Source organism: Leguminivora glycinivorella, chromosome 7 (assembly GCF_023078275.1).
Source record: "Leguminivora glycinivorella isolate SPB_JAAS2020 chromosome 7, LegGlyc_1.1, whole genome shotgun sequence".
Taxonomy (NCBI): Eukaryota; Metazoa; Arthropoda; class Insecta; order Lepidoptera; family Tortricidae; genus Leguminivora; species Leguminivora glycinivorella.
In genome coordinates this window covers 15,480,849-15,504,450 of record NC_062977.1, presented here as the reverse complement: position 1 = coordinate 15,504,450, position 23,602 = coordinate 15,480,849, and the positions used below count along the sequence as shown (strand labels likewise).

The window sequence follows — 23,602 nt, the reverse complement described above, 5'->3', positions numbered from 1 at the left end:
ACCAATTTTTTAAAATAATTAGATTAGACTAGACTAGATATTTAAGCTGATGTTACAGAATAAAAGCAAAAATAACTGCATTTTCGCACACGGAAAGTTTTTACAGAGGTACTACGATCGCAACCGGTCTCAGCGTTTTTCCACTTTGTAGATTGATTGATGTGACTACGAATAGAGAACCCGCCCGCATTCAAAATGAAAACAATCCAAAGAAGTTAAGAACATTTAAAGTGGAAGACTAGATAACACCTCATTATTATTGCAATAACTAATTAAAGTACCTACTTATTCCATGTCCGCAACTTTCCCTTAGCAAGATCAATAATATAATAAACTACAAAAAAAACCTTGACTATGTCAGGTACATAATACATAGTAAATAGTTAACAATAGTAGGTCATTAATAATGTCCATTAGTCGTCTCGGGGGCAATGGGAGCAGCAATTCGTTTTGCCGAAAACCGCACCGATCTCTGGGGGAATACATTAATGTGGAAAGACCAGTGAATGTTTGTGTACCTACTTAGTATGTTAGACCATGCATTGAGAGGTGAATTATAGTTTAAACTGAGCAACTTCCATTACCTCTCACTTGATTTTAGGACTCCAAAAATTGGGTGGCAGAATCTCATAAGTTGAGACCTAAAACCTCGGGCCTTGCTTAAATCAACAACTTGATACAATATCTGAGTTCTTCACTTATTGACATGCATGGTCATCCCGAAAAAAAAAAATGCGTTTTGGGGGGTTAATGGTTATGTGTGCTGTGTTTGATCTGTTCTGGAACCCCGCAGAGACGCAGTCCTCTAACGGCCCAGCCGCAGCCATATGTGCAAATGAAAAGTCCCATCGCTGTGTCTCGCTCCAATGTATGGCCGCCGCTCACCGCTGTCGCGCTTAGACCAATGTCGTGGCTGAGCCGTAACTCACAAAAAGCGTGCATTCTTCTTCGCTTGTTGGTACTTCAAGTGCGTTTAGCAATTCTATGCCATCTATTTTGGACATAATACTTTTATTAGCAAGTTAAACTCGATATACCAAAATATCAGTACGCATCAAGTTTTAATAAAGTTCATAATTAAATACACGCATGACGTGTTATGATAGTAAAGTGCAATAAGTACCGGATGACTGGTTTCATTGGTCGATGATAAAAAGCTTTCGTTTTCGTTCGTCCTTCGGTTAATTACAATGGAACTTTTACTTTGTTTTTTTACTGTGAGTTAACCTCCTGGGGTTCAATGTCCTAATACTAGGACAAAATACCTACAATGGAATTTGAATCTACGTTAAATAAAATTGAGTTGCATTTGTTTTGATTTGTTCGATTTTCAAAAATAGTACCATTGATTCAAATGTGACTGGCAATTTTTTTTTTTTGAATAGGTAGACGTTTGACCACGATCACACCTGATGGTGGGTCGCTAGTGGCTAAAACTTAATAGTATGGTCATTCTAAGAAAAAACTTAGGGTTAACACAAGGAGTGGTTTTAATAATAGTTAATAACACAAATCATCACGAAAACACAAATCAAATATATTAAGTATGTATTTAAATACCTAAGTATGTGTAAATATTTGCCAGACGACTGGTCTGGCCTAGCGCGTAGTGACCCTGCCTGCTAAGACGCGGTCCCGGGTTCAAAGCCCGAAGGGCATTTATTTGTGTGATGAGCACAGATATTTGTTCCTGAGTCCAGAGGCGGCTCGCGGCTGTAATTTGTGGGTGTTCACCCAAATAATCATCGTAAGGACCAAGGTCCTACATGTATGTAGACTACATAATATAATCAACACTATTAACTGTGTATTTGTAATTCCTATTACAACGGCATAAAGTCTAGTGTTCCTGTTTGTACTTATTCAATGTGATTAAATTTAAATCATATTAAATTGACTCGAGAGATGCATTTTTTTTCTTTCCTTCAATTTTCCAATAAATGCCTGAACTATAAGTTTAAATTTCAGTGAAAAATATTCTTTATTTAATTTATATAGCTGCCGAGCTTCAGGGTTAATAACAGTAAAACATAAAAATGAATAGACGAAAACTGCAGTTCATTCAGTAAATTAATGCGGGATTGTGATTGTTTTTTTTTATTTTCATCGAAAGATGTGATAAGTCACTGACGCCGGTATCGGTCCATGCAGACTCACCACCTCCGCCGTCCGCGCCCGCTCCAAATAAAAGACATGGAAAGTAAAACAGTTTGTCACTTTTTTCACATCCACATAACCACGGTGTTTTTTCATACTGTTCCGTTTTAAAAACACGTGTAAAATTTTGGTTTTTGAAAAACATATTTGCGTAAGTTTAAGGTCAGGCCACGGTGGTCCTTTAGCTTTTAATTCTAATCGCGTTGCAAAAGTTTTTTCACACTCTTTTATAAATGTCACATTGTATCCATCTATTCTCACACACTTGCAATAAAAACAATTTAAACGGTTTCAAAATAAGGCAAAATTGCATTGCAAATTGGCAAAATAAAACTTGTTTATCTATTGTTTACTAACAATTAACAAAATAGCGCGCGAAATACGCGGGTCGCGGATGACCGCGACGCATTTCGCGCCTGCGCGATGCAACCGAGACGGTAATCAAGGACAAACCCACAGACCTATATCGAGATAGAAGGAAAAAGCTTGGCGGTTGACAGGGAGACCGATCGTGTAACATTTCGCATTTATTGGTGTTCTTATTATGATTGGATTATCCTAGTTAATTATTAATGTAGTTTACAATATTTATAATATAAGTTAGTTTAAGATTTTTGCATGAATGTATTTGTAATTTAATTTGTGTTGCATACTTTTTAATCTGTTGAATAAATAGATAAATACTTGATACCACAAATGTGAATTGACTCGACAGTTTGAATTCATGGCTTATTTTTACATCGCTCGTACTCTAAGACCAAATCAATTTATTTTCATTACAATCATTACAAACACATTATTCTAGCATTTATTTCATATTTATAGGTCGTTTGTTTTGAACGCACGCCAAATCGAGCTCGTCAAATTAAAACCGCAATGGAAAACTAATTTTGACATCCAATTGTCGAGCAGACTGCCGTTCGCGGTACTAAATATGATACTTTTTCTTTCTATCTTGATATAGCTCTGTGGTCAAACGTCCCTAGGAGCGGCGCTCCAGATTTACCTAATATTTCATACATAATCTTCTGTCTCACGCGCGGAGCTGTGACTAAACTTCTCTTTCGCTCTTACTGAATTTCGTATTAGAGAATATACTGAATATTTCTCCATAGGAGCGCAATTCAAAGCGCTCCGTTGAGCGCGGTGCGTATGGAATTGTATAGGAAGGGAATTGGCGGATTAATATAGACTGTATAATGAACTTTTAAGAAATATAAGTAATTGTTTGATTGGACTTTTTTGCGATAGTTTTTATATAGTATAATACATTAATTTGAGGTACCATAATTGATGTATTACTATAGTTTAATTGTGATTATTTTTGGGAGTGCACCGCACAAGCGCACTTCAGGGCAAGCCGCTACTGCCTGAGTCATGGATGTTTTGTATGTAATACGTATGTATTTATCTATACAAGTAAGTATATCGTCGCCTAGGACCCATAGTACAAGCTTTGCTTAGTTTGGGGCTAGGTTGATCTGTGTAAGGTGCCCCCAATACTTTTTTTTTCAAGCATTCGTGATGATAGGCGGTTAAAGTAAGAACCGTCATAGGAAGTTTGCAAGAAGGATAATTGAACCGAAACATGTCGAACGCTATATCGACTTAATACGTGAGTAACCCGCTTAAAATATTTTTAGAAGGATAATGATTAAATGTTTCATTAGATACCTAAAAAACCCTAAATGAGTAACATCTTTTAAAATACACACTTAAATAGATACGTACATCACATAAGCATCTACTTAAGTCGCTTACTACGCGAGTCAGTACGGTACGTTGACTAAAGGAGTAAAAGTGGTAAAAGGTCACAAATTGACTTTTACAGCGGTAATTCCTGCTTTACGAACTTTACGAGTATGGCAAGGGGTGTCCTTTCTGCGATGGTGGCTTAAAATAACTGAAGGGTAGGTATAAATAAAGTATACCTAGAGCGAAAGGTGTAGATCGGCAAGAATATCGTAAGTCCGATTTCACATTATCCGATCCGATATCGGATGTCGGAAGGATTTCAATGGAAAAAATCCAAGATGGCGTCTGTAATGTACGGTCCTACATCCAATATCGGATCGGATAATGTGAAAACGCATTAAAGGTTTGTAAGTATTTATATGGATTAAAAAAATTGCTGCCTCTACATTTTTATCATTGCCTTAAAGGATTAATTAAGACAAATATGTCTAAAATTTATTAAATTCTAAACTAAATGAAACCAAAAAAAAATTTGCCGAGGAACTCGAATTTTGAGTCAGTGAAAAAACATAATGACTCTTCATCCTCAATATAAAACAAAAGTGAGGAATTGAGAGAACCTTCACTTCACCGCCTTCAATTGCTATTTCTAGTAACAGCTTTCTTGTTTGCATAAACCATGACCTAGACCAATAAGTAGAAACCGTACCTTCCAGCCTAGACAGCGACTAACATGAAAAGTCCCATCGCTGAGTCTCGCTCCAATATATGGCCGCCGCTCACCGCTGTCGCGCTTAATAGAGGTGTGCGCCGACCGGCGTGGCGTACGCCGCCGGTCATTTTTGCCACGCCGACGCCGCCGATCATTTCACCGGCGTGAAATCGGCGTGAGATCGACGTGAAAATAATTCCTAATTTTTGGCTTGTTCTATGTTATTCATCCTGTAGACGCGTGTGCCGATTAAAAATTGATCAGCAACGGCGTTTGCCAAAAATCGGCGGTGGCGGCGTGTTTCCGGCGTGAATTTGGCGTGACCTTGAATGGAACCTCGTAAGTCCAGGGCCATTTTTTTCCGATTTTGAATTTGGATTTTCTTTCACATATAAGAGTCCAAAACTCGAATTTAATTTGTACCTACTTGTACGAGTACGCGGGGACTTAGGAGGTGTTTCTTATATAAAAATCATACGTGTACTTTGATATAAACAGTGAGTTAAATAACACACGTAAATGAACACGGGATAGGAAAAAACACTGATAACCCTAATAATTATCCGTTGATAGCTCAAAATATTTTTTATCATTGTTGGCTTCCATTAAATAATTTATTTTCTAAATTACCATGAATCTGCAAGGCACTCTTTATTTATGAGGACCTTTGGAAGCTGGTAAAGAGGTCTGAGCATCGGAGGAGCACTGCAACCCTATGAGGTACAAAACCTTACAGTCCAAAAAATCTGAAACTTCCTGGATTCAACGGGCATGAGTAAGGTTATTTAATCACAAAGAGCCGTCACAATAGATCACTGCTGGTTGGCGTGACGCGGAAAGGCCTACAATACCCCCCAATAATAATGGAACACACATCGTCAGCACAACCACAGGAATTCCATTGTGCGCAGTCAATAGATGAGTGTCAAGAAAAAAAAAAGAGGTTTACACACAACTATGGTGGAAACGGATGTCCAGCATATAGCTCTCGGCATACAAATTTGAGTTGCATGCAGATAGTTGACCCAGAAAACTGGTTTTGTTTTTTGCGTCGTGCAGCAATGGCAGCACCGATTAATTTTCCATTTATTAATGCGACAGATACCCGGATCGGTAGTCCAAAGTAGCAACGAATGGTTACCGTGCTACCGCAGCCAGGCCGGGAAAGACCAAAAAAGAGATAAAAGGACGACCTCGATGCATTTTTATAATGACTGGCGGGAGCGGACAGCAAACTGTAATGAGTGGCGATAAAAAGGACAGGCCTTTGCCCAGCAGTGGGCCACATATTAGGCTACATAAAAAACAAGATACCTACGATCAAATGAAGGTTGGCACTTGCCGATGGTTGTAACCACACAGAATTATAATGAAAAGCTTCAATTCCTGCAAAACCAGATCAGCAACGAAATTAAGATCACGCAAAGTGAAGCCAACCTGGGTAGTATACCTCTATGAGTAACTAGGACGCAAAAAACCATCGCGTCCCATTCCAAACTATTTTTTTTTTTATTTTTTTTTTTTTTTTTTTTTTTTTTTATTTTTATTTACAAATGTTTACATGACATTACAGTTAAAACTAATGCGTCACGAAACTAGAATATAACAATATTTACATTAACACATTTATCCTACTATTCACATTTATTTAATTACACTAATGTCCAGTTGAAGACGGCCTAGCATCCATCATCTCGCAGAATCTCAGGCATTCATTTCTCACTGCTGTCCATCGCCAAGCAATCAGGTCGCACTCTGGTGCTGATGCCAATAGCGCATTCAGTTGTGAGAGGGCGCGGAGCAGAGGGGAGTTCATGCGCGACCCGGTGCGTGCCGCCGGCACCGCCAACAGATCGCGGCGCCGCGGCCGGAGGGGTATCCGAGGGACGTCCGGCACCCGCAGTCGCACTAGCCGACTCACAAGCTCGGGGCAGTCCGACTCACCGCGCAGGGTCTTGCATGCCATGGTTATCAGGCTCAGGTTGCGTCGGACCTCCAGAGAGTTATACCCGAGGGTTCCCAAAAGAAATTTTGTCGGGTAAAGATATGGGAAGTACCCGAACACCTTCTTATATAAGAATCTTAAAAAGGCCTTTTGAACCTTTTCAAGTAGCAACGCGTACGTCGATTCGTAAGGATGCCAAACGATAGCCGATGTCTCCAATTTGCTCCTAACTAAGGCATTATACACGAGCTTGATAGCTACCGGATCGTGAAAGCATTGAAGGTTTCGGATCACAAAGCCTAGTCTTCGATAGCAGTTAGAAGCGAGAGATATAATGTGCTCGTGAAAAGTAAGCCGCGTATCGAAAACCACGCCCAGATCCTTTGCAGAGAAGACGCGATTGATGGGCTCAGAGCCAAGCATATAAAGGGCACGAATCGGTTTATGACCTCGAGTGAAGGAGCAGACACAGCACTTAGCAGGGTTGAAACGTAACTTGTTGTCCATACTCCACCGAAAGACCAAGTCGATGTCCCTTTGCAACGACTCACAGTCGGTATTTCCTTGTACTCCATATACTAATTTTAAGTCATCTGCGTACAGAAGACACTGAGCTGACCGAAGAACCGACTGGAGATCGTTTACCATGATCCCGAACAGGAATGGTCCTAAAATGGAGCCTTGACTAACGCCCGACCGGGTGTGATATGGGGCCGAGACAAAGCATCCATGCTGGACATACTGCTTCCGATCACGCAGATAACTTGCGAAAAATGACAGCATTGCAGGAGAGAAGCCAATTTTACCAAGTTTCGTCAGCAACACATCGTTATCTACGCGATCGAAGGCCTTTGTGAAATCAAAGTAGAGAACATCGACTTGTATGCCTCTATCCAGGTGCTCGGAAATGCTATCCACCAAGATCAGCAGATTTGTATTGACCGAGCGGCTATGTCTGAATCCATGTTGAGCGTCACATAAAAATGGTTTCACTTGAGAGGATAAGCTTCGGTGGAGTATGGACTCAAAGAGCTTAGCCAGGGTGGAAAGGACCGCTATGGGCCTGTAATTCTCGACTAAAGTAGCATCCTTTGCCTTTGGAATAGGCCTCACTCTCGAAACCTTCCATTGAAGTGGGTAAGATCGAGTGTCAAGCGCCAGATTAAAGATATACTGTAAAGGTGTTCTCAGGTACTCCGAACACCCCTTTACAACATACGCTGGCAAGCTGTCCGGCCCTAAAGCGCAGCTGGATTTTAGCCGCTTTATTCCTAATTCAACTTCTTCAATTGATATTGAATCAATATGGATGTAGTTGGCATTGTGACTAATATCTTCGGTACCGGGCACGTTAGGGTCAAGAAGCGGAGTGTCAGGCAAAAATACACCCGAAAAGTAATTCGCAAACGCACTAGCTATTTTAGCTCCAGCAAATTCCTTCCCCTCGTACTTAACACTGCTGACGAACCCTCCCTGGTCTTTAGGCTGTCTAAGTGCTGCCAAAAAACACTAGGATTGGACCTCACTTCGCGCTGAATTCGGCCAATGTAGGTGTCGTAAGCAGTAGCTATCCGTTCTTTCACCTCAGCCCTCAGTTTTGCAAACTTCAGATAGACCTCTTTGTTTTTAGTGGTTTTCCACTCTCGGTGTAGGTCACTTTTTAATTTCAGGTCACTAATGAGGTCCGCAGTGAACCAAACAGGATAGCGCCTGGCTGGCTTCTTTGGACGAATTCGTTTAGGTACGCATTGGTCAAAAATCCCATACAATATTTCGTAAAACATATTTACAGCGTTATTGACATCACCAGCACTGAGAACCTCTCCCCAATTTACCTCCGAGACTAGCTTGTACACAAGTTCGAAATTACCTTTCGCAAAATTCCAATCCCGCTGCGATTCGACGTTGCTTGGATCAAGTCTCTCTGTTTGCAGGCAGCGTCTTTGACGATCCGTAGGAACAGAAATCTTAAGAGGGGGGTGGTACGCGTCAGGTCTCAGAACCAGTCCTCCTTCCGTCATCTCTAACACAACAGTTTCCTGGATGCGCTCTGCCACCAGCACTACATCTAATTTACTGCCATGTACATTCATCACCTCATTCATCTCTTTTAAACCACATACAGCCATAAAGTAAGCATAGTAACATAAAACACTTTGAGATGTATATGCCGGGTTCAGGTTCAAGTCCCCGACTATCAACACTATACCCTTTAATTTACTGAACACTGACTCTACTTTATGAAACCATCTAAAGTAAGTTTCGTCCGTTGCATTAGGAGGTATGTAGACCACGCACAAATAACATACAACCCGATCGACCATAAATGTAGCCCACAAGTCTTCGTTATTTGGGGTCTCCCAATCTCGACAACGTTGCAACAGGATTCCTGGTCTCGCGGCGAGAAGCACGCCGCCGCCGCGCGCGCCCGTAGCGCGGTCCCGGCGCAGCACGCTCCACCCGCCGCACGTGAGTTCAGCATCATTGACGGCTTCAGTAAGGAACGACTCTGTGACTGCAACGACATCGCATTCCAGGGACAACAGGTTTTGTCTAAAATAATTGAGTTTCGTGTTGAGGCCCCTGACATTTTGGTACACAATGTCCACCGTCGACCCTACTCTCTGTCTAGTGACCGGGGTTGCCTGTGTCAGGGCCGATTCTGTTGACCGATCGTCGAAAAAACCAGGCCTTCACACGAGCGTTCTCGGGCCAAACTTCCGCTGAAAGGAGTTTCTCATACTGGTCCCGCGGTACACCTATTTTGTACGATTTATACGCCCCTCTGGGCTTGAGCTCCTGGACCGAGCAGGATTTTTCAGGGCACATTGATTTTAGATAAGCCCGTATATCATCTGCACTTGATAGCATATTCCACAGATGTATGTACTTGACGAACTCAACGGCCTTAAGGGTCGTAACTTCAGGCCCCGCTGTGCACCGTATAGAGGAAAAACGTTTATTAGGAACTTTGGGCTCCTTATCTTTAACCGTAGATGATCTTTCTGCATTTCTGGCAACCGAATTTTTTCCTCCATCAGGGCGAGAATCGCTTCGAGAATCGCTTGCCCGATTCAAACATTCATCTGTGGATAATACATGAGATGGTTCCTCCTCGCCTGTTTCATCACGCGAATCATTATCTATGACGTCCACAACCTCAAGCCTTACTTCTGCCGGCTTTTGTGTTGACCGCCTCTTGCGTCTTCGTCTTGTTTTAACCATTGAGACGACGTCGCTAGCAGGTTCTGAATCTCCTGATTTCGCGCAATGGCAGTGGCAGCCGCTTGCTGATGTGACCTCTAACTGTCCCAATTTCTCGTAAACCATTGCCAGCTTGTTAGAGCAATCCGTAAACGCCCCATGATACTTTGCGACAGTAGACAAGGCCTCTGCTAACTGTTCAGATAGCATGGTCATCTGATCCCGGATTTGGTTTATTTCTGAGACTAGAAGTGCTGTTTCGACTGCCGCCTGAGTTTGCGGAGCAGGCCCATAACTCAAATTTTGTCCCGCCAGAGATTGCTGTGCAGGTTCCTCGCTCTTGTTTCTTACTGCTATATTTTTTATAGTAAGCGGTGTACCAACTGGAGTTGAGCAATTCGGTCCAGTCTTTTTGTAAGCCACACAGCACTCAGGGCATATCCACGTATCTCTCTCGGGCAGCGTAAGATTTTTATTAATGCATGATAAGTGATAGAGCTTACCGCAAGACGTCACCATGCACTGGATGTACTCCTCTCCGACAGCAAGCTCAAACGGGCAACCATGGCAGGTCAATTCCGCACTATCGCCTCTCTGCATTGCAGTCTTTCCACTCATACCGTCGCTCATTCGCCTCTAATATGCACCAAATAGCGTTCTTAATTGCTAAGCCAGAGCAGTCGACCGGCGTAGCACTGTCCGGAACACGTAGCTTGGCGTAGCACTTCGTAGCAGTGTCGCGTAGCCGATGCTTGCCGCGGCGGTGACGTCAGTGCTAACGCGTTGCACTTGGCTATTTCGTTGCGAGCGGCGATCAATGCGTGGCTCAGTGGCTAAGACAGCGGCCTGTCACCCCGATGACGTGGGTTCGATCCTCAGGAACTCACAAAAATCTGGTGTCCCTTTCTAAGTCCGCCCAGAAGGCGGAGCCACTCCGTAACAGCGCCGCAAGAGGAACAAGGAATTGAAACTGTCCAATCACGAACCAAATAGAAAAATAAAACTTAACGAATTTAACACCGAATAAAAACACGTCCGCTCCACACTAATGCGGCGGACCGACTCATAGTTCTACACAGTGGCTATAAGCAGTTTGCCGACGCGATGGGCACATAGGTATTTTTCGAGGAGTCCTGAAATCATGGTAGTCATCCAGATGGAAAAATTGCTGAAGATCCAACAGGGAGAGTCTTGGCTCTCCAGATCTGACCCTTTAGCACAACTTGCCTTGTCGCGCGCGAGTCCATGCATCAAGCGCGACTTCAAGTATGGACTCGCGCGCGACAAGGCAAGTTATGCTAGAGGGGCTGGTATTTTCGTAGGCGCTGTAACCATTTGGTTATAGTCAAGACGTAAGCCAGAGCAAAATCGCACACAGTTCTCCCCGCATGCCATTAAGAACTTCATACTGAAGTCCCTCATGTTTCTTACTGCTGAATAACAAATATTTTATTCATAGTAAAGTTTATTGGGCAATATATGGTAACAAATATTGCATAAAAAAGTCCAAAAATATATCCAAATAATGCAAATACAAATACCAAGTTTGAGCAGTTTCGTAACCACCAAGGTCACGCCGTTTAATAATCGGCGGCGGCGGTTCATATCAAGTTAGTGACAAATTTCGAGTCAAAAACGAAATAATTTGCTATTAATATTGCTAAAATCTTTATTAGAACATGAAATTGTGTCACAGGACTCATGATAAAAAGTTTACTTATGTACTTTGTAACGCCGGTATAGAAGTGCCGCTTTTTTAAAATATTACATGTTTTTAACTATTACGCCGATCACGCCGATTACGCCGACGCCGCCGACCATTTTTGGCCCAGACGCCGCCGCCGACGATTTAGCCACCGGCGCACACCTCTAGCGCTTAAACCAATGTCGTGGTTGAGCCGTAACAATGCAGATTAACTGGCAGATGAACGTAAAAGAACCCCGTAATTGGGTGTCAGTTGCACGCCAGGTGCATGCACAATTTGTATAACCCGACCACCTTCCTGTTTGAGTAGCTAGCTCTCCCTATCGCCTTCTGTGCGCGACAGAGCGAGACTGCGTGTTAGCCACGTAGCATCAACGATTGTCACTTCGGCTGTCTAATACCTTCCTATATGAAAGGCTACATGTCATACCATGTCAGTCACATATCCTTCCTTAAAAGATCGACTGATTCAGCTCTATACGTGCGTTTTTCTAAACGTGCATTAGAGAAAAATTCATAATTAATTTAGTGAGATAGTTTTCAAAAATCCAGTCTTATAAAAATCAAGATAATAAGATGCTCTAACTGGAACTTGAATTAAATAAATCTATTGGATAACGGAAAGTGTAGTATTTCACCGTAGTAGTTAACCCTATCGATGTAGGGAACAAATCAAATTATTTTATTAAATATATTTTGATTTGTTATTTTTTTAAATTAGTAACACTACTATATATAAATTATAAACTGAAATAGATACCATGTAATAAAGAAAAAGCGATCATGCCCACTGGTGGTCCCGGCTTCGCCACAAGTGGGCTTGATCGCTTTTTCTTTAGTGTATGTTATCTATTTCAGTTTATAAGGTTTACCCTAATTAATGCTGTTAGTTTGGATCTCAGGGTACGTAGACAAATGGCACAAACGCTCACGAAACGCTCGTAGATATCTATCTCTATCGCTCTTGAGTATTGGCGCGACAGAGCCAGACTACCTTTCGCGGCGTTTCGTTTTCGTTTCGCGTCGCAGAAATGCCATTCGGCTCGCAGAAACGCAAGAGCAATGATATCTATCATTTAGTTTCGTGCGTACTACGTTCCTCGACTACCTTTCGCGGCGTTTCGTTTCGCGTCGCAGAAATGCCATTCGGCTACGGGGCCTGATGTTTTCTATTCGTTTGATTTACATTTAAAACGAAGGCGCGTACTTGCTCGGCTGATTGGAATATTTTCTGCCCAAACAGGACGAAATATTCGGATTAATATGTACTTGTAGGTATTAGAAATACTTAATAGAATAAAGTGCCGAATGACATTAAAAAAGCTTTTGCCCCTCACTAGCTCCGAAACACGTGTTTTATCCTTTAATACCAGCGGGTAAAAACGCATTTTATCCATTTGTGGGTAAAGTGATTTGACCTTGAATATAGCCAAATTTTCTGCCTTAAAATTGATAAAAGTGGGGTGGAACTCGCTTCGCTCGTGGTTCAACTATAGAATCCTTTCATTTGCTCGTTTTTCAATTCCACACTCGGCGTTAAAATACAACTTTGCACCCTTGTATAATAAATAGCTAATTTCAATTCAATTCAATTCAAAATATCTTTATTCATGTAGGCCTAGTTACAAGCTCTTATGAATAGTTCATTCATTACATATATATTATGATCTTAGATATTTCCTTTCCAGGGGCAGATTCTGATCTAACAATTTGTTGAAGTAATTTTGGTACGATTATTATTTATTTGTGGCGTTTGTGTGAAATTATGTGCATTAGGTGAAAGTTGAGTGGAAAATTTGCGCCAATCACCGAGAGATCGTCACGGTCGCATTAAAACCTCAGTCAAGTTGAAATATTATAATCGACTGTACAAAAGTTAATTTTTAAAAACAATTTGCCGTGAAAATATCCGAGGTTAGAGTTTAATAACGGTAAAATACATCGCAAAGGTGGTTTGAGCAAAAATAATATAAAATAAAATATACTTACAATTGGAAAATAAAGGTACCCATTTTTTTTGTAGACGTAATTGGCAAATTGCTTAGGTAAGTATTTTATGATGGTTAAACGACAGCATGATTTTTTATTAACTAATAATAATACTCAACTAATTATCACATCATTAATTAACACTTGTCAATAATACCCTAATAAATTACAAAGCCCACGCTTCTTCAGTGAATGGAACTCTCACGAACCATTACGAGTGATCAATTGAAATCAAAGATAAGACTTTATTGTTATATCGAGTTTCATTCACCGCGATCGATCGATATTATCAAATTGTTTTCGAAGTCGTTTAGTCTAATTTAATTTGACTGTTGTTATGTCCCTTACTCTTCTTTATGGAATATATATTTCTATTTAGGGCTGGTTTTTCAATCGCCAGATAAATAATATCTGTCAGATAAATGTTAGCTGTCATTGTACATTGATACGTTTGATGAAAATGATAGTGATAACTTTATCTGATAGATAAATGTATCTGGCGACTGAAAAATCGGCCTTAGTTGTTAATAAGTAGTCATTTGTTTTACAAGGGGGCAAAAGTTGTTCAACCGCACGTGCCGATATTGATACCCGAGCTAGCGAAAAATTCCAATATTGAACCGCGAATGCAGCGAGTGATTTGAAAAGTGGGGTATTGAACGTTGCGAGGATTTCAAGGCACGAAGATTAAACAAAAATTTCCAGGTGTATTTTCCTAAAAATGTCTAATGTGATAACTTTTTGATGCAACAAGCTCTGTTTTTTGTTCTAATGAACAGTTGTTTGTTTTGTTGGAGAGTACGCTGGTTCGATTCCAGCCTCAGGCACCAGAGGACTTGGTCACTTTTTCTTTCATAAGTGTAATTTATTTCGGTTTTAATTCAGTTCTTTGTTGTTAAAATAACTTTAGTTGCTTAACTAAAGTTATTTTATATACAAAACTGAATTATTCTCAAACTGCGACATGCCAAAATAAATAAAGTTGACCAACAACACGGTGTATCGGGCGTATTTTGATTTCACGCGGCGCGACCGACGGTGGTGATTCGTGTATAGTTATTTTTATTTGGGTCCGGACCCTTCCGTGTCATGTCAAGCGGATAGGAAGCGTAATGGTAGGGCGCAGGACATTGGCCTTCCTCGCTTCCGACCAGACAAACATTCGCTACACTGACAACGTTATTTTAAGTGATTATCTAGCCCCCATTTAATAATAAATGGAGAATAATAATTTTAAACAGAAACGGGATTTACCTGAGTAAAACTTACGTTTCGAACGTGTCATTACGTCTGTGGTCAAAGGTCAGACAAAAAGAGTCTAAATGGTGTCAGTTAAATTCAACAAAAATAAAGTTTAGCTTAACCAATAATTGATCTCGTGAAATCTGTAAACAACTGCCATAAATACTCAAATTTACTCAGAGCTCGGAACTGTTATAACAAGTAATAAACAGTTTAATCGCTTACAGGTCCCGAGTTCCGGAGCTAATCCAGTGAATTGATTGGAAAACTTGGAGAAGATTGTGTTCCGTGTTCCTCCGGTGTTCCGGGGGCTGTAGACGGGTTCTAAAAGTAGTCAAAGTGTCTCCTATAAAGTTGTCGGCGATGGATAGCAACTCGGTGTCTCCGATGCCGGAGCTAGCGCCGATCGCCGAGTTCGATAAGTCGCCGCCGTCGCCGCCGAATGAAGAGGTGCCGATGGACGATCTTCCCCCACCACCGGCTACTATCTCGGGGCAGACGGACGGAAAGAAGGTTAAAATGTGAGTGTTAAAATTTTGTTATTTTGATTTGCTTACCTGTCTTAGAACATTTGGAAGGGAGTTGCCTCCTAAGACCTTATCCCTCTGCTGAAAACATTAGTAGTTATACTTATTTTATGGGTTGTTTATCTGATAAGGCGTTAAAAATATCCCTCCGTGCAAAATCGTCAGACTGTCTGTCGTCTCCAGTCTAAATGCATTAAGATTTAAGATGTGCTACGTCCATAAGATGTGCAATTTCATTTTTTTAGACAGACATTTGTGATGAGGTTATCAACTTATCACGATATCGTATAAATTCTTCCTAAATAAATTAGAATTACTTAATGTCCTTCTTCTCTCAAATCTTATATTGTTTAAACTTCCCGGGGTAGAAAAAAAAATCAACAGCAGTTTCACTAAAGACTAATTGAAATTTGAGCTACATATGAGTGGGTTTTGTTACAGTGGTTTATTTCATAATATACTGAAACTTGTCACCCGACAGTGATATTTCACCGTTCATTGCATGTTCAACAAGGAAATAGGTATTGACGCTGAGTAATAATGTTACTTATCAACCCAGAAATAGACATATAATTGTCATTGTCAAATTGTGTGGTGAAACAGCCCACTGGTAGTTAACGTCAACGAAAATGTACCCAACGAACTATGTGTACGTTCGTCGTGTACGATGACCAAAGCACCTAGTTAACGCGGCAAAGTAACTTTACGTGCACATAACATTAGTGTTAACATAGCTCTTCAGGTTTAACAACAACTACTCTCTTAAATTAGGTGCAGCGTTAATAAGTTTTTCAGTACAGATGGTGTTTTTTTACGCACTAGTGCGAGAAGTGGTTCATTATATGTCAGGTCGAAACTTCGGAGGGCCATCTTTAGGTACTGAAAAACGTCGTACGATACACGTGCGAAAAGAAATTCGCAACTCGTGTCGATTTAAAACACTCCCTTCGATCGTGTTTTAATTTATCGCCACTCGTTTATAACTTCCTCCTTTTCGCATTTGTATCGTAATTTACTATTAGGATTCTGTACGAAAAAGGTACCCTTATGGTGCGACTGTCCGTCTGTCTGCCTGTCTGTCTGTTTTAATGAGCAGTCGCACAAAAGAATAATAAGTAACAGTACATAAATTCGCTATTAGACGCTAGGAGTCGACTGCGAAAATGACCAGGGTTTTGGAAAGAAAACTGATCTCTGCTATTATAACTCATCTTGAGGTTCATTTAAAACGTGAGTGAACTCTTCGTTGCATACTTATACCATAAACAACACGGTAGGTAAATAAGATAGCAATAATCTGCGACACTTATTGCCGTGCAGTATGATTTGGTGATTGATTCGGTAGATATTTACCTAGTGTTTCGTTAATTACAATTAGTCTTCCCAGAAAACTCATACCAGAACACAGATAGACTGTGTAAAAACTTCATTACCATAATAATTTGTCATAATTCATAATATATATGCACAATTGCACATGTTTGTACGTAGATATACAAAGTTCGTGTACTCCTCTCTGTGAACGAACTCTTGCATATTTGATGAGGTTTTCATCGCGCGTTGTAGGGTTCTCTATTCTCAGAATAGTAAAACTATTAGTGATTTCGCTTTCGACACTGTTAATACAAATCAAAAACTGTGTTGCATTAGGATATTCCGATAATTTATAATCAACAACTAGGTATACTTAAGTATACTATATTTTACACTTAAAATTAATCTGACTTGGTTAGAATACAAAATTAACAGGCTCTAAATGTAAATTTAAACATCAGCAGTATCAGCACAAATAAAATATTCTAAAATAAACATTGAAACTGAAATTATTAAATCCAAGCCCAATGAGTAATGCCGTTTAATAACTAACTTAAATCTAAATTGCGGCGCTGCACGCTGTTCACTAATGGCAGCATTTTCTCAATGCATCACATTTGTAAATTGTCACTAGAGGAAGTCGCCAGTTCTTCAGTCACCAGTTACGTCAGGGATTTCTGTAAAAATAAATTAATTATAAATAAATAAATAAATATTGGGGGACACCTTACACAGATCAACTTAGCCCAAAACTAAGCAAAGCTTGTACTATGGGTGCTAAGCGACGATATGCATACTTAAATAGATAAATACATACTTATATATATAGAAAACATCCACGACTCAGGAACAAATATCTGTGCTCATCACACAAATAAATGCCCTTACCGGATTCGAACCTGGGACCGCGGCTCAGCAGGCAGGGTCACTACCGAGTGAGCCAGACCGGTCGTCATACATACATATATGCAGGTCAAGATCATAACCCTCTTTTTGCGTTGCTGTAGTAGCTGTAGTTGTCAAAAACAAAATATTACCCCTCGGTAATGTCTCTCGGGTTAGTCTGGTAATAAGAAAAATTGTATCGAAGGAAAACTTGCTACAGTAATTTCCTCTTGCGATCACAAGTCAGATTCTATTTCCTTTTCTTCTTAAACCAATATTCCTGCTCGACGTTCATGGTGACGTGTTGATCTTTCTGTTAGAGGGGCGCCCACGGGCGACTTTTCAAAACGACTTTTTTGTCGCGACCATGCACTGAGAGAAAATACAACCAGTTTTCATGTTCGTTCAACAAGTTTTTTGGTTAAAATAGCGCCTACGTGCTCTTTGGTTCAAACAACAAGCTACTTGTTATTTGAATCGGCAATATATTTGAATCAACAAGTCGATTTTATAAAAACAACCTGACACATATTGTTTTAAACATACGTTTGGCTGATTCAAACGGATAAACCGCAACAAGTCGAACTTGTTAAATTCACAATGCAAATTTCTCTCAGTGTGGGCTAGTATGAAAGTGCGCTCACGAAGCGACACAACTTATCATACAAATACGTAAGTCGTAGAGCAACTTTGTCGCCCGTGAGCGCGCACCCTTGTGAAAAGAGAACACCTTTGAAGTACGATACATCTACTTATTAGATATTCAAGGAGTAAAAGACTGAATTTTAATTATCGGTTTTTAACCGACGCAAAAACGACGGAGTGTTATAAGTTTGACGTGTCTGTATGTCTGTCTCTATGTGTGTGTGTGTGTGTGTCTGTCTGTGGCATCGTAGCTCCCGAACGGGTGAACCGATTTAGATTTTTTTTTTGTTTGAAACCTGAGTTAGTCGGGAGCGTTCTTAGCCATGTTTCATGAAAATCGGTCGACTACGTGTAGGGTTCTTTCAAAATTTTAATTTTGTGATTAGGTATGACGTAATGTATATTGTATATTATGGTATATTATGTTTCTATTGAGCTGTAAAACTACCACAAGCATCAAATAATTTACCAACAGGGGGCCGATTTTTGAATCTCGGTCATTCGATTTCGTGAAATGCGTTCAATAATATCTCCACTACTAGCGATTTAAATTCTACAGAATCGAAAACGAGTGGTCATTACCACTAGTTTTATTAACCCCCGACGCAAAAACGAAGGGGTGTTATAAGCAAATACTATATAAACTCTAGAGTTAATACGTGCAGCTTCTGACGTTTCCCATACAATTGAGCGGCAACAATTTTACTAGCGCCGCCATCTAGCGGTTCGAGTTGATCAAAGTAGTTGTTCAGACTTTTATTTGATCAAATTAAAATAGAAAATGCTATTACTTGATCTACTTTAACATTTTTAGACGGAATAAAACAAAAAAATAAGAATTTGTAATTTTTTTTAATTTTATGCTGTATGAAACTAAACTATTTTGATCAACTCATGCCGCTAGGAGCGCTAGTGTGCATGTTGCCAACTTTGGCACCGAGCTGCACGTATTAACTCGTAGAGTTTACATAGTATTTGTTATAAGTTTGACGTGTCTGTCTGTCTGTCTGTCCGTCTGTCTGTCTGTCTGTCTGTCTGTTTGTCTGTCTGTCTGTCTGTTTGTCTGTCTGTCTGTGTGTGTGTCTGTCTGTGGCATCGTAGCTCTCGAACGGATGGACCGATTTAGATTTAGATTTTATTGTCTGAAATCCGAGTTAGTCGGGAGTGTTCTTAGCCATGTTTCATGAAAATCGGTCCACTATGTCGGGGTCGGGAGTTTTTTCAAAATTTTTAAAATTACTAGCCGTCCTTTTTCAAAAATAGCATTTACGTCGTTTTCCACAGACTTTCGAACAGCGAATTCGTGCGTTCGAAATACAAAAATCGATCCCCAGTCAGGAAAATATCAGCCATATCAATTTGTGCATACCTTTTTGATATACCTGACAGGTTTTCCCCGCTTCGTCCAGTTTCTTTCAGTACCCAATATTCTTGTGACAGAGATGAGGGTCAGAAATATCTAACTCGTAACAGATGTGACATTCGTCCCACAGTGGCCACAGTAAATGATACATAATAGAAAATATAAGTACATTCAGTAGAAACTTTTGAGTGAATGTTGTGACTTTTACTTGTGGGATTTCCTTGGAGACTCTCAATAGTCCAAAGTCCAAACACTTTGAATATTGTTATAACTGACAATAACCTAATCACAAAATTAAAATTTTGAAAAAACCCCCGACCGCGACATAGTAGACCGATTTTCATGAAACATGGCTAAGAACACTCCCGACTAACTCAACTTTCAGACAAAAAAAATAATCTAAATCGGTTCATCCGTTCGGGAGCTACGATGCCACCGACAGACACACACACACAGACAGACAGACAGATAAACAGACAGACAGACGGACATTTATACATAAAATCCTGAAATTCTATCAGCATACCTAGGAATGTGGTATGAATAATTAATTAATTATAAAATAAGGTACATGAGGGCAAATTTGGACTGCCGGATCATTTCAACTAATCGATTTTTTTCCATGTTTCAGTGAAATATTATAATTCCTCAAGTACATATTTCACTGTAAACATGAAAATTATTTAACTCGTTTTGATATTACATGCAGTAAGTACCTACTCACTGTCATCCCAGTCATTTTGTGGTCCATCGCCGCTGATGATGACTGGAACAGAGAAGTCTGCTAAATAAGTTAAGTAGGCAACCTACTGTTTTTTAACGGCTGTGTTAACTTAGCGAATAAAAAATAGGTAGGTACAATAAACAATACGTTTTTAATATTTGCTATTATCACTACCATTTGTATTAGTAACTATTTTATTTATAGGTACTTATTTCAATTACAGTTTTTTTAGAATATTTGGTGTAATAGTGCCATCTGTAGTTTTCATTGCATACTAACGAATAGTCATCACAGGTTACCACACAAAGCACTATCTATAGCGAGGGAGCGAGTGAAATACTACAGTTAGTCGTCGCCAGATGGCGTAACAAGTCCTATACTGAGCAAGCCTGCGCTGACTCACAAAATACGTTTAAATGAAATAAATTCCAGTGTTATCAAAAGAATGGTAAATTAACAATACTATAGCGTAAAGAATTTGTCATTCAAAACTATTGAAAAAGAGTTATTTGTACAATGCATGTTATCTCTTTCTATCAATTGAAGAAGATAACGTGTGGTCTCAGTCTCACATAAACGACTGGTTATGGTATCGAAGTAGGGCGCCTGCGTCGTTCGGAACTTCGGATCGAGTCGAGATCTCGGAGAGAGGCGATACGGACTTACGGACCCCGCGATCATGCTCATGTGACAGCTTGCCGCCGAAACTTTTTAAATTCGAATTTTAAAAATCGAACGACGGTGAATTGGTGATCAGTGATTTTCCGGCCAGTGTTAATTTTTGTGAGTGCTTCGGAAAAATGGCGAGAGGAAAGAGTCAACCGTATGTTATTTATTTTTTATTTTTTTTTAATTATATTTTCGGGTTTACACCTAGGCTTTTCTTAGAGTTGACTAGTTTTCAAGTTGCTTGTAATTTTGTAAACTTAGCTGGGCTTAAGCGACGTGGATGTTATAATTAAGATAAGTGCGTCCGTTGAGAAATTTAACTACCCTTCTGTCCCTTAAATTAACCTCGTCGTGTGTTAATTTAATTGCCCTGAATAGGACGGAAAATAATTATTTAACGAATAACTAGGTACTTTTATTTATTTCATGATGATTTCATTATATTATTTGTTGATTTCGTAGTTTAACAATTGGATCATAAGTTTATTATTGAAAATGATATTACGACTATCACGAGTAAACGTAATTAAATATTTGAAATTAATTACATATGAAATGGGAAATATAAACTAGCCTAATTTAAAAATGTAAAATAAAATAAATAAACACATTGCATGACACAGATCTCTCAACCCGAGAGGGATATGTGAAACATAAATTTAAAAAAATCTAATAATTAAAAAAATTACCATATTCATATTACTGAAATATTGAATTCAATGAAGATACCTCTTCCAAATTCGTACAATAGGAAAAATAAAAACATCCCGTTTTCGCTGCCTACATAGTAACTACTAAAAGATATCAAATCTATAATAATTAAGGTACATGTCCATAAAACATAAAATTATGGACAGACGGTCCGTAAAACGGAAAGTACACGGTTACGCTCACTTTATGTAAACGACACGGCGGTAGGTAGTAGAACGTGCGTTATCTTCTATAATTACACGTTACAAACATGCATGGGGACAGGTAGTATAAAAATATAGGTATTAGAGGTAGTTGTGACATTGTATGAAAATGACGTGGGTCGATAATTTGATGGGGCCGAATGGGCATTAGTAGATAATAGGGTAAACTCGCCTCATTCGGTAACACGCCTGAAACAACCATAAATCGTCTTTCGGAATAGTGCTTCAAAGTTTTTATCACCGAATTAGGCGTGTCACCGAATGAGGCGTGTTTACCCTAAGCAGACATCAATGCACTTTTCCATCAATTTCGGTACAGCATGGTAGAAATAAAAGGAATGCATACGTGTTTTCTAGGTGGATGATCAGTAAAGGCTCATTTTTGACCCCCGACGCAAAAACGACGGGGTGTTATAAGTTTGACGTGTCTGTCTGTGTGTGTGTCTGTCTGTGTGTGTGTCTGTCTGTGTGTGTGTCTGTCTGTGTGTGTGTCTGTCTGTGTGTGTGTCTGTCTGTGTGTGTGTGTCTGTCTGTGTGTGTGTCTGTCTGTCTGTTTGTCTGTCTGTCTGTCTGTTTGTCTGTTTTGCTGTCTGTGTGTGTGTCTGTCTGTGGCATCGTAGCTCCCGAACGGATGAACCGATTTGGATTTAGTTTTTTTTTCTGAAAGCTGAGTAAGTCGGGAGTGTTCTTAGCCATGTTTCATGAAAATCGGTGTACTATGTCGCGGTCGGGGGTTTTTTCAAAATTTTAATATTGTTGTTATACTGTTATTAGTCGTAATTAACTACCTATTCCAGCTGGCTTCGCTATATGATCCTTTAACGTGACAATGCTGCAACAAATTTGCAGAAAAGTTACCATGTCTGGTAATAAACATATGCTTTTCCTAGGCTAGTAGTTAATAAAAATATAATTATTATTCCGACATACTATGTAGGTGTGTACTAATATGTTGCTCTAATTGTAAGTTGTTACTTCAAACAATTAGACACAATACAACCTATTCAATGCACTTATTATTCTTACGAAAGTTTACAAACCGCCCACCTACTCCCACAACTTTGTAACTGTCGTTTTACTTGTCCATGTACTCGTTAGTATCAAAAGTGCATCTCAAACTTCTTTATTACATATCCATTTAGAACCTGTAATAGCCAAGCAACACGAAGTTTACTGTGTTACTCACAAACCACTTTTTTTAAATTTTTGTTTGATGTCCTGTTTGGGCTACCTTCCCTAAAACTTTTTGAACCAACTGTGTCACTAGTCACTACGATTGGTTCAACAATGCAATGTATCACTTACGTATCAATAACAGGAGGAGAAACTAAACAACAACTTTTTTATTTTTAAAACAAACAATTATCTATTATTAAATATTTAAATAAATAAATATTTAGGGACACCTTACACATATCAACTTAGCCCCAAACTAAGCAAAGCTTGTACTATGGGTGCCAGGCGACGATATACATACTTAAATAGATAAATACATACTTATATACATAGAAAACATCCATGACTCAGGAACAAATATCTGTGCTCATCACACAAATAAATGCCCTTACCCTGATTCGAACCCAGGACCGCGGCTTAGCAGGCAGGGTCACTACCGACTGAGCCAGACCGGTCGTCATTTCGGATTTTAGCTACATTTCCCTAGTGTAAGTGTGAAGCAGTTGAAACCCGCATTCGGCCTTCGTATTATTATATTAATCCAATAATTCTCGTGTGGGTCGCCCGGCGGGCTCAGGAAATGGGATGAATTGCCTCTTTATTATATCTATGCGCGAGCACAGACCATACTACTATAGTCCGACGAGTGCAGAAGAGCATTGGCCTCTAAAACCAGTGTTAAAGAGACCTCGAGATCAATACCATACTATACGCGCTAGCAGATCAATTTTATGAT

The 23,602-nt window shown here is 39.7% G+C and overlaps 1 protein-coding gene across 3 annotated transcripts in view; it reads left to right on the top strand.

The window, feature by feature from the left end:
* The window catches only part of LOC125228418 (plasma membrane ascorbate-dependent reductase CYBRD1-like), a 150,057-nt gene that overhangs the window by 29,229 nt on the left and 97,226 nt on the right, over positions 1-23,602 (top strand). For 2 of the 3 annotated variants that reach the window (XM_048132986.1, XM_048132985.1), the window contains exon 2: positions 14,877-15,170. In XM_048132986.1, coding sequence (XP_047988943.1) covers positions 15,013-15,170 — 158 coding nt within the window. In that variant the 5' untranslated portion in view covers positions 14,877-15,012. Of the gene's footprint in view, positions 1-14,876; positions 15,171-20,735; positions 20,931-23,602 lie in introns of those variants that run through there. The other variant, XM_048132989.1, reaches the window with a different exon arrangement.